The sequence below is a fragment of the Xiphias gladius genome, chromosome 10, assembly GCF_016859285.1.
Source record: "Xiphias gladius isolate SHS-SW01 ecotype Sanya breed wild chromosome 10, ASM1685928v1, whole genome shotgun sequence".
In the NCBI taxonomy this organism is placed as follows: domain Eukaryota; kingdom Metazoa; phylum Chordata; class Actinopteri; order Istiophoriformes; family Xiphiidae; genus Xiphias; species Xiphias gladius.
The window spans coordinates 26,370,731-26,384,779 of record NC_053409.1 but is presented as its reverse complement, the minus strand read 5'-3'; the positions used below and the strand labels follow the sequence as shown (position 1 = coordinate 26,384,779).

The 14,049-nt window shown below is 42.8% G+C and overlaps 1 protein-coding gene across 1 annotated transcript in view; it reads right to left on the bottom strand.

The window, feature by feature from the left end:
* Nucleotides 1–2,354: 2,354 nt before the first annotated feature.
* The window catches only part of prkd1 (protein kinase D1), a 32,015-nt gene continuing 20,320 nt past the window's right edge, over nt 2,355–14,049 (bottom strand). The window contains exons 14-20 of the mRNA XM_040137424.1: nt 13,903–14,009; nt 12,084–12,245; nt 11,325–11,423; nt 8,407–8,567; nt 7,783–7,889; nt 4,890–4,975; nt 2,355–3,092 (exon numbers count right to left, since the gene is read on the bottom strand). Of these exons, the coding sequence (XP_039993358.1) occupies nt 2,862–3,092; nt 4,890–4,975; nt 7,783–7,889; nt 8,407–8,567; nt 11,325–11,423; nt 12,084–12,245; nt 13,903–14,009 (953 nt within the window). The 3' untranslated portion in view covers nt 2,355–2,861. The remainder of the gene's footprint in view (nt 3,093–4,889; nt 4,976–7,782; nt 7,890–8,406; nt 8,568–11,324; nt 11,424–12,083; nt 12,246–13,902; nt 14,010–14,049) is intronic.

Sequence of the window (14,049 nt, the reverse complement as noted above, 5' to 3'; positions counted from 1 at the left end):
TCTTGAACTTCAACGTGAACTCGATAGGACAGGTGGCAGTTTCTCACGACGTCCAGCTGCCGTTTTACTATCTCATCCAAGAACTCTGTGATAAAGCCTCGTGGTCTGTGTCCTTGAGCTAAAGTTGATGATGTTTAATGTTCAACCCGGAGCCAGGCAAGGTTCCCAAACTTTATTACAGTGAATTAATATCCCAGACAAAGTTCGAACAGTGCGTATGTGGGTTAGACGTACCGTAAATGTGCTGGAACTAACAACAAGCATACAATTAGAAGAAGACACTGCGAAGCATTCAGGTGAACCTCCTGTCGAAGTCAAAACAACAGACACACTAAGCTGTACCGACTTTTTTTTTTTGTTTAAACGCAGGAGTTTTCCTCTTTTAAAAAAAAAATGTATTTTAGTAAATTTTTTTCCCAGAAAATAAGACTTGAAAATACAGTGGCCTTCAGACTGAAAGACAGGCGGCCATTTTGTTGTTCAAGCACAGTTAGCAACGCCCTCTGACAGACAGAGCCTTACGGTGATTTGTCAAAGTAAAACCTTTTTTTTTTTGTTTTTGTCTTTTTTCACATGAAACCCCGGTAATGCATTAACCTGTGGTTTAACTGCGGATACAGCGATAGGAAAAATAGAACCAGAAAAATACTGACAAGCGAAAATATTTCTCTCTTGTAGTTTTTGGTATTTTATCAGCACGGATTTTCCAGCAACTGAGGATCCATACACAGAAAACTCGGCAATCTGACCCACGGAGCTGTCCGTCGTCATGGTGAATCCTTTTTAACCCTTTTTTCGAGTGGGTTTCTCTGTGAACAACTTCATTGTTTTGGATATCTCCCTTCGGAATGAAACCCCGACTCCTGACCTGTCATTGCTACTCTACAAAGGAAAACGGCAGCAACTCCATTTGTATTGTGAACGTCAACTGTTCCTTGGTCCAGGTTGAGTTTTATGAACAAAGTACATTTATAGCTTTAGATTTTTAATGAAGTTACATGCAAAAAAAACCAAACAAACAAACCCTTTTTGTCAGGGCTGAAGATAAACACTGATGATGCTTTTCTTAGTTATTTTGATAATCAGCTTAGAGCTGTAACTAACCATTGATTACTGTATAAATTATTTTATTGATTAATAATTGAAACATTTATTCTACACAAGGTCAAAACTAAAAGGAAGTTGTAGTAAAATGTTTCGGAGACCTTAATGTAAGTTTCTTGAGTTGTGGTATGTCGAGCCTCGTCCACTGTAGAAATGGCTGAAAACTCTACATTTCTTTTCTTGCAAAGTGACAGAAGAGTCTGAAAATAGCTGAGACATCTTAAAACACTTCCCACCTCGTGGTTTACTGCGGTTTAATCTTGGTAAGAGCCTTGGCTTGTTTCCGTAACTTGATCGTCAGTGCAAAGTCATATATAGAACAGTGATGATCACACTTGAGGCACAAACTGGGAAGTTCTGCGTTTGCCGAAGCTGCTTGTTCTCGGCGTCTTTAATTCATTTCCTGATTGTCTCAAAGACGATCCGTGGCTTTTAGCCTTTCTGATAAATAACTCTATTTTTCTCTATTATCTATCTGATAAATAATAGCCATTTTGCTTTGATCTGTATACATACTCGAGAGAAAAAGAAATTGTGAATGATCCCCTAATTATCGGTACCCGTATCATCTTATAACTATGACTCAGCATTTCATAATTACGAGATCTGTATCTCATTATCAAAAGATCCATAGCCTCTCTCGTTATTATGACATTCTTGTTCCGTAATTACAAGATGAGATCATTTTATCCGTTTGCTCATTTATTAAGAGCGAGAGTACATAGAGAAATTGTACTTTATTCGTAACGACCAACAAAAGTAGATACAATCGTACGAGATTCTTACCTTGTAATGATGAAACTAAAATCTCGTAAGTATGAGATAAAATAATTGTGATATTCTTACCTCATTCTTAAAAAATACAAGGATCTCATCCTCACAAGATAAAGTAATTACAAGTTCCCGACCTTGTGGTAACAACAAAAGGATTTTGTAATTACGAGATAGAATAATATAAAGATCCAAACCTTGTTATATTAATATCTTTTTTATTAGAAAACAAAGATCTCGTATTTATGAGATGCTTGTCTCGTAATGTGTCAAGAATCTCATAACGACACGATAAAAAAAAAATTCTTACCTCGTAATAATAAATTAAACAATAATTATCTTGTAATACAAATAAATTAAATAACTATGAGATCTTTACCTCACTATTAGAAAACAAGGATTTCCTAATTACACAATCAAAGAATACGTTCCTTACCTTGCAAAACAGGGATCTGGTGATTATGAGAAATAATGGCATGATTCTTACGTTATAATTACCAAACAGTGACCACAAGACTAAAAAATTAGGAGATTCTAACCTCGTGATTGCAAAAATGGATTTCATAATTACGAGACAGGAATCTTGTAATGTTTCTCGCTGAAGCTAAGCTGAAGATGATATTTGTCTCATATTATTACAGAGAGAGAGATACGGATGAAATTATAAGATGCAAAGTCACAATTACGAGATAAAGCCACTGTCATCAATAGAAAAGGGCCAAGTTGACAGCCTTTAGTGACCTAAAACTCCTCAAAGAGTGCCTGTCTGTGGGCTGTTAGTGAGGGCAACTTCACTTATCCTCCTCTATCTTTAAAATGAACCAGATGTGCTTGAGTGTTGCTCAATTGATCTTTTTTTCCAGTGAGCATAGCTGACCTTGAAAAAGTCTCGCTACTTGTCGTAATGTTGTGCTTTTGTTCCTTTTGATGCTGTTGCTGTGTCTCGTCTCGTTTCCGAGCAAAACTCTTCACATGTGGCCACGTCGTCAGAGTTCACTGACCCTCTCGCTGAGGGTCTCCAGCTCCTCCTCTTGCTCTTGGTAACGCTCCACCCCCGGTCCGCCGTCGCTGCGAGGGCCGTTGCCGAGGTGCGGGGGGTAGTCGAGGCCGCTGAGCTGGGCGTGGTGGTGCCAGCGCAGGTCGTCGCTCTCGTGGGTTATGTAGCGCTCGTTCATGCGGGACTCCAGGTTCCTCAGGTCCAGCCACATCTGGTAGTCCTGGTGGAGAAACAAAAAACACGCCCTCAAATTTGTTTCGAGAAATATTAACAATATGATCCCAGATTCGGTGCCACAATTAAACGACTTCAGCTGCTCAAGTGTAATTATATGAAGTTTTTTTTTGTTTTTTATTAGTATTTTGATCGATTTTATCTTGATCCTTGAGCCCCGTGAGGACTGGGTGTCAGCTGGTTCATCAGCCTGCCCACGGATCAGTTTGTCAGAAGGAGCCTGTCCATAAACCCTTGATCCAGCTAAGAAGATGGAGACCGACAGACGAGGGTTGTTGGCAAAAGTCTTTCGACAATTAGAGGCCACTCTGCCATATACTTTACACTGATGGTCCCCGGAGGATGAATTGTAATAATTCCGGTGACAATTCCCTGACCTTTCCTGTAGCGCCACCATCAGGACAGAATTTTCCCTTGTTGACAACGGGGTCTCTGCAGATCTTGAAAAGCTTTAAAGCAACACTGAATTCATTTCTCTAAAAAATGCCTTAGAAGGTATTGGAGAGTGTTAAATTTCATTTACAAAAGGTCTTGAATACTTTCTGTTTTCCTGCTGCAGACAGCGACACCAGTTCCAACCTTTTTTCAGAATTCGGTCTCGGGCTGTGAGGAAACGCTACACGGCCGGGGCCACTGGCTGTTTAACCCCTTTTTTGCGCAGCACCATCACACGGAACATACACCAAACACTTCCCACAATAGCTTGGGAGCTTCTTGACTCATAATGGGACATGTTCGCAAATTAAAATGAATTAATTCTTTTTTAATCGGTTAATCAATTTCCTGCCACTTATCTGGGTCCAGGTCACATGAACTGTTTCCTTATATCACAAAGAATCGTTGGTGTACGCAGCCGGAAACTACTGACAAAAATGTGAGAAATGTCAATAAATTCGTGTACATGATAAATGGTTGTCTCCATTGGTTCTCTCTAATTCTTTAATGAGTACGTCTGTGACAAATGTATGAAATCTCGTTCTATTTGATGTTAAAAAGGTCTCAAAAAGTCTTAAGTGTAACAACCCTGAACTAGAACAATCAGTTTCAACTTTTAAAAAGGTCCATTTACTACCTTTTTCCAGAGGTTTCAATCATCTCACCGTCTTCCTCAGCAGATGGAGTCTGCTCACTCTTCACGGAGATAGATTAGTCGCGATCACGTGACCTAAGTATGGAACTTCAGTGGTGTGATCACAGGTGGTCAGACTAGTAGACGATTACTATGTTGTTTATCCCGTTTACCGTTTAATACAGTCGCCTTTTTCAACGTTCAAAAGGAAAATATGAACGTAAGACCAATACGGAAAACACACATCAAACACACAAACAACTACATTTTTTAATTGGCACTTGTCAGCTAATGTTTTCTACTCTGATTTGGTAGATCCAAGCCAGACCTTGTACCCTGTAGTCTTAAATCCAGACCCGAATGTCATCTTTGCAATGTCAACTCTAGTTTTCATTACTTAGCTCTTTACTCCAGGACACGAGCTTATTCACCGTTAACACTGAGTCTACTGTTCAGTCTCCTCACCTTCCCTCTAGAATGATTTCTCGTCTTTAAGCCAGCGTCTAGGGGACGGTTCCGTTGTTACGGTAGCACTGAAGTCGGTTTAATTCAGCTCCAGCTTCCTTGCTCAGCCTGTGGTTGCGGGTGTCCAGGTGACTCCATGAGACCCTCGTCACATGTCGCTCCCTTTGGTCTTACAACTAATTTTACTTGTTCAAATACATTTATAAAAGCCCCGAAAACTTTAAAAAATAAATCTCATTAATGTCTTACCTGTAACCAGGGGTGACTGAGGGTCTTGTCAACACTGTATCGCTTCCTCATCTTCACTTGCAGCAGGTTGTTAATCAGGTCAATTGCTACGAGGAAGAAAAGACAGAAAAAGAAACGAAGGAAAGAAGGAATCGAGAAAAAGGAAGAAATGATGAGCGAGAAAATTTTGAGGTAAAGCTGGGGGGGGGGGCAAAGAGGGGGAGGATGTCGGGTCGGGCCCCCCCTGTTGTGAGGGGCCAGTCGGGGCTAATGAGCAAAGCTAACATGATGTTAAGATTTCGTCAGGGGTCAGCGGTCTGAACAGCTCTGGGACTCTGGGCCCCTCAGGTCTATAGGGGCTTCCATCGCTTGGCATTATGCACATGAATGGACCACCGCATGAATAGATAGCCCCCCCCCCCTTAAAATCTGTCTAACCCTCTTTTCAAGAGCTGCCTGGACTCTCAAATATTTCCTCCCCTCCTGCACTTCCCGGCCACAGCAGCTCATTCCTCCCTCTCAGTGGAGAGAGAGGAATGAGGAAGGAGCCTCTCTGGTTTTTTTTTTTTTTTGCACTGGGGCCGATGGATGGCGATGTCAGTCTATCCAGCACTGAACCTCACAGGGTGTCTGCATGTCTCCGGAACTCTTAAAACGCATTGATTTCTCTGTCCTCAAAAAATTTCATTTACAAAGATCTTAAATATCCTCTCCAGCCTGCCCGTAGGCAGTAACGTGACTTATGAGATGTTTCTGTGATTTCAGCAAAAACTGGATGGAAAATTTACCAGAATTGTTCCAGACAATAGTACTGGCACGTACAAATCAAACGTGGACCTTAAGTAAACACTTTCCTTTTTTATTGGTTTATCCATTTATCCATTCATCTCCTCATTTTCTGCTCCTAATCCGGCTCCAGGTCGTGTCTAATGATTAATTAATTGTATAAATGTGGTGAAAAAAATTTTCAGGCAAGAGAATACGCCTCTCCATCCACTACTGCTTTACAATCTATACGGAATCCAAGATCACAAATATCAGATGACAAATATTAGAAAAGTTTTAATCGTATTAAAGTGGGCAGGGGGACAAAATTGAGCTCGAAAGTGTCTTCTTTTTAAGTGATCTTTGAAAATGCAGTTTTGTTGATGCGCTGAGAGTTTATTCTCCGATACGTAATCCCGCTCTGGCTCACAGAAAACGACCTGCACTCACTCTGAGGAGCGGCTGAAGTCGCTCTGGCAGGATGAGGAGGTGGAAGGAAGGTTAAGAGCTCTTTGGGGATCCGGCCGAGCAGCGAGCGAGTGACTCAGGCTGGTTTAAATCTGTCTCGTATTCGACGGGACGAATCCAGCCAAAACACACGCGGCAGACACATTTAGAGACAATGACGACAACAACATGAGTCACGCGGCGGAGAATGGCTCAAAGAGTTTTCACACTGCAGCAGGAAAAAATGATCACCTGTGCTGAGGTGAAACAAGCCATTCATCTTAGATCACAGTGGTATAAAGAATGTTCACACTATTTGTATCTTTTGGTGGAGGAAGGCTGATGCATAGCTTTGTAAAAAACAGCCAAAGAAAGTCCAACACTGCAGCCAGCGTCCATCAGTTTGCATGACATGAAACTCGAGGTTGAACCGTCAAACGCGCCGTATGGCCCAAATAAACGCCACATCCTGAGTCTGATGATCAGAACCAGAATGAGACACAAGACCAGGACACTCGTTCGCATGTAAACAGCACAGATAATGTTTGATACTAAAAACTGACTTCAGTCTCCAAAAAAAAAAAAAGGCTTTTAAAGGTACCAAAATGTCTTAAATTTCATTCACAAAGGCTTTAAATATTTTCCCTATCACGACATTATGTTACTTATGAAATGCTTCTGTATGTGTATATATCTGTTTTAAAAAAGAAATCGTTGTTCTACACTTAGATGCTTGACTATTATTGCCACGCAACAGTGTTGTTGGCAACTGTTATTACCACCAACCACTAATTAATTGGAAAAAAGGCAGTAATTAATTTTTACGGCTTGGTGGCTCAGTTCCAGAGCAAAAAAAAAAAAAAAAAAAAATCACACACACGCACACACACACACACCGTAAACCATTAACATCAACACACACCAAACGAAGACACATAAAGAAAGAATGTGTGTATCGAATACAGTTCAGTTCCCCAGCTAACAAGTAGCCCAACAGGCAGAAAGTACAACAGTGGTTGTCCAGTGTGATTTCAGTCTAGCGGGTACAGGCCAGTATATGGGGTCTTGTGGCCAGCGGGACTAGGGTTGTTAGGTGTTCCGCTTGCCGAGGGAAAGAGGCGGTTTCTGAACGGAGGGGGTTTGGTTAATATGGACCTGCAGAGCCTTTCGGAGGGGAGAAGTTGGAAGAGTTGGTGGGCTGGATGGGAGGGGTCACTGTGCTGGAGGTGCGGTTGCCTGGGGGAAGTTCACGGCCGATTATGTTGGAGGCCCTAGCGAATAATCGGCCCCAGTTTCTTGTGGGTGTGCCTGTCTGAGCGTCCGTACCAGACGGCCAGAGATGCCGTGAGGACGCTCTCTATTACGGCTTTAGAGAAGAGGACCAACGGGTGTTTTTTGACATGGTAGCCCTTCAGTTGTCTGAGGAAGTCCAGTCTTTGTTGGGCCCTTTGGATGATTTGGTTGGTGCTGATGATTTCAGAGTGTTACTGACGTAGTAAAAAATTACATTCTACGTGGTATTAAAAATGTCTGAGGAACTTTTCAATTCAAATAACTGAACCAAGCAGAAGCCCTCCAAGAAGAGCCTGGCCTTTGATATCCCTGATCCTAACAGTGTCCAGGTTTCTCCTTGATTTTGTCTTTGTGGTGCGGAGATGTGCTGCAGGCCACAGATGAGGTTGTGGTCCGTGATTTTACGTACCTTCCTGGGAGATTTTCTTCCAGGGGTGTGGAGGGTACATGAAGGCGGCGTTCTGGATCTGATCGTTGATATCTTCATCTTCGTTGAAAGGGAATGTCCCACTGAGGCTGCAGTAGAGACGGAAAAAGCACGTTTTATATAAAATACATGAATGGTATCAGTGACAGAAATATTATGCGTTTATTGTTTCACAAATAAAATTTAGATTATATTTCACTATGTCTACATATGGAAACTGACATATTTTCAACATTATTATTATCAAAATATAAAATGTTTAAATGTTAATTTGCCGACACAACATATATAGTTTTTACGTTTTTGTTTATTCTGCGGAAAATTTAAAAAACAAAGGCCAGTGGACAAAAGCAAATAACAGATGAAAATAAAAAGAAGTGAGAAATTAAGAGTAGAAAGAAATAAAGAATGGAAAGAAAGATAAATAGAAATCAAGAGAAAGAAAAGAAAGAAAATAAAAAAAAGAAAGGAAGCAGGAGTAAGAAAGAAAAAGGAGAAAAGGAAGAAGAATGGAGCAATGAAGTAAAAAAAGCAGAAAAGAGGAACTAAAACTGAGACTAAAATCTGGTAAGACTAAATTGTTCAGTCCCGTGCGTCTCCTCCTACCTGACGTAGATGATGACTCCGACCGACCACATGTCCAGCGAGCGGTTGTAGCCTTTGTTCCTGAGGACCTCGGGGGCGAGATACGCGGGCGTGCCGACCACCGAGCGCCTGAACGACTTCTCGCCAATGATCCGAGCGAAGCCAAAGTCACAAAGCTTCACCTGCAGCAGGCGGATAAAACGTCTGTTAGCTAAATCTTTGTCACGTACAAAACTGGCTGCTGATTGGCTTTTTTTCACCGGAGAGGCCTGACTACTCGTCTTTTTGTCGCACATACCGTCAACATTACACCATCGGTTTACATAATGTGCCAACGTTGGGCCTGTTGAGCCTGGTAGTTCGGAGGAATGATCCATCGCATTGCTGTGTACCGTTATTTTTAATTGGTGCAGTGATTAGACTACAGAATTCATTTGTTCTTCCAGTATGCACCATATAGGCCCAAATGTAGGACGGCCCTGATTTTAAGATGATTTTTTGAGCTCCTCCACATCTGTCACAGCCATACTTTTTGGCTGTTTGACAGATATTGACAGACTTTTCTCCCTGGTTCATTTCTGCAGTTACGATGTCGGGAGAGAACTCAGTACGCTCTGTAGAAGACTTTGATACACCGGTGCTTTCTCCAGCCAAAAAACAATATCTGATGTCGTTAACACATAACAGTTGTCCTTGAATACAGAAAGAAATATCGTCTCATATTTGGGCCATAAAAGTAACACACGGTGTCCTCTTATACGCTGCGTACAATGTACAATGACTTGCAAGAGACATATTAAGAAAATAACGGTCAAAATTGAAGCAGCATTGGTCCAAATATCCAGACTTCATGTCCCTAGTATGGCTCAAGCTTCAAAAACACTCAACCTGATGGGAGCATTTCTTTGGCGGGTAAATGCAGTTGTTTTGTATCTCCTTCAGTCGGGGGGGGGGCTAGGTGGGAGGGATGGGGGGCCTTTTACTTGTCTGTGCCCAGAGGTCCCTTGTCTCATAATTCATCCATGCCTGAACCCAGACAAGCAGCATAACATTGATGGCTAGATCAACCAATTAAAAATAGATCATTTGTTAATTGAAGTTTTTGATAAAAGATTGACATTTGTCCTTTATGAGTCGATGAGCTCCGTGGCGACTGTTTGCCGACAGCCGACAGCCTTTGTAAAGGACATAGAGTTTTTGATACCTTCCAAGGCCCTTTTGGAACCAAAGTGTTTGGATGGAAACATGGGAGAGCGGATTAGTTTAACGCAGCTGCTGACAGTGAAGAGCTGTTGTCTGCTAGCTTTGCAGGATGATTCACACACACTGGGGAGGAAGACGGAAGTGATCGGGGACACATTGGCTCTGTTCACACTCAGTCCTGATGCGTTGAATCAGTTCTGCTCAGCAGGCCTCTGTCAATGAATCTCAACTGCTGCTTAACATCAGACTGTCTCTACGTATTGGACTGACCCTGCTGTTGTGTTGATGCTGGGAAATACAGCAGTTTTTGTGTTTCAGATTCTTCACTGACACATGATTGACTCAAGACAATATCTCGACCCCAACAAGCTTCGGACATCTTCTGATCTGGCAGCAGGTTTTCAATCAGCAAATGGCTCCAGCGCTAACTGCTGCCAAAACCACATTGTCTTGTTTCTATGTTCTGTTTCTGCCCCCGTTACAGCATATGAATCAGACAGTTCTGGAGTCAGCGGAAGGTGCGTTTTCTTCCCTCTTTTGACAGGGCTAGGCTAGGCTCGGGGTTTTCCTCCGCCTCGGGTCCAAGCTAAGCTAAACATGTCCTGAACTGGACCGACAAAATAATCTCGACAGAACACCGACAACAATCATGAGCAGGAAGACTCTGACACGGGACTGCAAGACACAGAGACGTCGAATGCAGCACAGAGGTGTTCACGGTCGCATCTAACGGGGGACGCGAACGACCGAGAACACACTCATAAAAACGTACGGCACATAGAGGGAAGAGGTGAAACGGGAAAATCAGGCAAGCGAACAGAAGCAGGTACAGACAGTCCATTAGCTGTCAGTGTAACTATTAGCAGCTTTCTGCGGTTTTCAGTCTCCTCTCCAGAAATAGCTGCTTGTGTCAGACAGACTGTTATCGCTAATGATGCATCAGCGCTTTACTCACCGTGTGTCGTCTGCACAGCCTGCTACTCTGAGACATCAGGAAACAAACAGTTTTTCCAGTGATTTGGATTGGCTGCGTTAACGTTAGAGAGCAACTTAAGTCGGCAGCTTGTTACACTGAAATGAAATGTCAGCCGATGGACGCATGATAACAAACTATCTGACCATCTCTCTGCCTTCCCCGGTAATAGTCTCTCACACACGCAACAGACGACCAGGATACTCCCAAAACCTGGTTATGATCGGGTCAACAGGCAAAATGGAAAAACCAGTATTTTAATAGTTTAGTTTAGAATTCAAATGAAGAATTACACACGCTTCTGCTTCATTGTACTTTTTAAGATCGGAGAAAGAAGTCTGCACACCAAGTCAGAATTTTTTTGTATGAAGTTTTTAAAAATCTGTTAACTAAAAAAAAAAAGATTCCACGACGAAATTGTGTACTCAACGTCTTCTCTGCATATGTAAATAAACAAAAGAAACTCACATCAAACACAGTCAAAAGACGTAGTTGATATGATTAGAGCTGCACCCGTGAATCAGTTAGTCAGCTGACAAAAAATTAACCAGCAGCTGTTTAGATTATTGATTTGTCTTTTCTGTCATTTTTCAAGCAAAAATCAAAAAACTTGCTTTTTCCAGCTTCTCAAGCGTGTGTGATTATTACTGCTTTCATAAGACATCCGGAGACGTCACCTTGGCTTGTTGGAACTATAATCATTATAAATGTCATCCAGCTAATCGCACACACTCACACACAAACACACGAACACAGAGCGTACCTGTGGAAATGAGTCTGCAGACGCCAGCAGGACGTTTTCAGGTTTCAGGTCACAGTGGACGATGTTCTTGAAGTGGAGGTGACGCAAAGCCACCAGGATCTGAGCACGACACACACAAATAATCACATACAGAGCAGAGGAATCATCATCGTTAGAACTCTACAACAGTCATTCCATCAAAGCAAGCTGATTCATCAAAACAGTGTCCAGAGGGTGGCGCTAGAGGGAAGGCCACAGTGTAATTCACGCCAACGGGGCTCAACCTCTGGGGAGCAAGAAAGTGGTCGGGAAACTTTATGGAAATCTGAAGAGGAGATGTCATTTTTCTTTGTCTAAGTGGAATTGCTCAGTGGTGTTGCAAGAGATAAGCTCAAGGGTCATCAAAATGATTTTTATTCACCCCCATAATTAACAGAAACAGTGTGTTGAAAAGTCTCTGGACCAAAAGACTGAAGGCACAGACACTGCCACCTTGAGTCCTGCCGCCACTGGAAGTGTAAAAGCTAAAATGAACGCTGGCACTGAGGAGTTTTCTTTAGAAAACGACCACTGCGTGAACACAACCGTACAGACGCAGTAGGCTGATGCAGGACGATCTCGGAAAACGTTAAGAGAAAACACGTGAAACACAAAGTCTCACAGTGCTTCTCTGGTTGTTCAGTACTATGGAGAAGATGCAAACAGTTCACATGATGTATGAAAGATCTTATTCTGCTGATGGGGAGTCAAGTTTCGGTTTTTGTGTGGGTGTTCGTGCACCTGTGTGACGAGGAACTTGGTGATCCTCTCGGGCAGTCGTCCTCTCTCACTGGACAGGATCATCTCCAGCATGTCCCCGTGGAGCTTCTCCATGACGACAAACACTCGCTCCGGCGTCTCAAACATGCAGTCCAGATTGACCACGCCCGGGTGGTGCAGACTCTGGGAGGAGGAGGAGGAGAAATCATCTTCGTCTAAAGTTCTGCTATCTGCCAGCTGCCGCTGCGTAAGGCTTCGGGCTTGGCTGGGTTTGTATTTGGATATTTTATGAAGTTCATTTGTCGGGAAATTTCTCCCTCTGTCTGACGGCTCCGGTTGTCAGGCCATGTGTTGCAGGAGGAGAGAGGTCAACGGGGCAGCAGCAGCAGGTCAAGCTGAATTTTAGGAGCGCCCTCTGCTGGACCACAAGGCAAACTACCTCAAACAGTCTGCCGTGCTCACAGGCTGTAAATGTTGGAACAGGCCATTGCAGTTCCAATATTGAATTTTTACTCACAATCAGACAGAAGTGTGAATTTTCGAAGGTAAGGCAGATAATTTTATCACGGAAGGCGTTCGAGTGCAACACACCTGACGTTTGTTTGGTTCTATAACCACTAAACCTGTAAGTAACCTTAAAGGGATGGCTTACTGGCTTCACATGTACCATCGGCATCAAGATTCCCTCATCACCACCATCATCATCATCATAACCGCACTTTTTTGTATGATAAAGTCGAGGTAACTGTGTTACTGTTAGTCCTCTGCTTTAAAGTAAACGAAGCAGCTACCGGACGGACAGGATCATTTCTTCATGTAAAGCCAGTTCCTCGTTAAAGATTCAGTGGTGGAAGAAGTATTCGGGTCCTTCACGTAAGGAAATGAACCAGTACTCCGATGTGAAATACTCCGGTACGAGAAAAAGCCCTGCATTCAAAGTCCTACTTGAGTAGAAGTGCAGAAGTACTATCAGCAAAATGTTCTTAAGGTATTAAGAGTGAAAATAATGACTCAATGGCTGATACAATAAGTTAAGGGTGGGGGCGACTGATGGGAGAGGAAAGAAGAAAAAACGGAGTTGTGGTTTGTTCTCAGTTTTTGGACTTGGATAATTTATAATAGACTTTTGGATAATTTTGTGTGTTCGGGCCTGAAGCGGTTTTCAAAATGAAACCATCTGAGGGTTCAGCGGGGAACCTGACAACAACCCGCAGGCAGCTGAGCCATGACAACGGGCCCCAACTAGAAACTGCGTTGTTATAGGAGGTCACACGAAAAAGAGATTGGGAGGCAATGCCTTCATCTTGTTACGTACTTTGTATTTTCAACGTACAATCTTAATCCAAAAAAGTAACTAGTAACTAAAGCTGTCAATTAAATGCAGTGGAGTAAAAAGTACAATATTTGCCTCTGAACTGCAGTGAAAATGGAAATACTCCAGTAAAGTAAAGGTACATCAGAAAATGTACCTAAGTTTAATATCTGAGTAAATCCACGTAGTTTCATTTCACAGCTGGAAATATGGCAACGACCTCAGAATACAGATGTGGGTGTTTTCAGGTGCCTCTCAATCCATTCCTCACATTCCGCATGTCTGTGTTAAGACTCCGTGGAGACTTGATATCGGAGCAAAGCTGAACCGAAGTGCACAGTGTTTTATGTGCAGGTGTGTGTGTCGCAGCGGCGGCTTCTGCAGGTTGAGCAGCGCTGAAATATTACAGCATGTCACACCCCCACAGCGTTGCCCCGGTAATGAAGTCGTTCACCACTGGAAGTCTCACTCACTGCCAACCGGCTGCTGTGTGTGTGTGTGTGTGTGTGTGTGTGTGTGTGTGTGTACCTGCAGGATGGCCACCTCGTTGCGCAGCTGACTCTCCTGTTTGGTTGGGAAACGGAGTTTGTCGATGATCTTGATGGCGACGTCTCGGCCGGACTTCCTGTGTTTACCTGCATAAAAAACACACAAACACAAACATCAGCACCATAA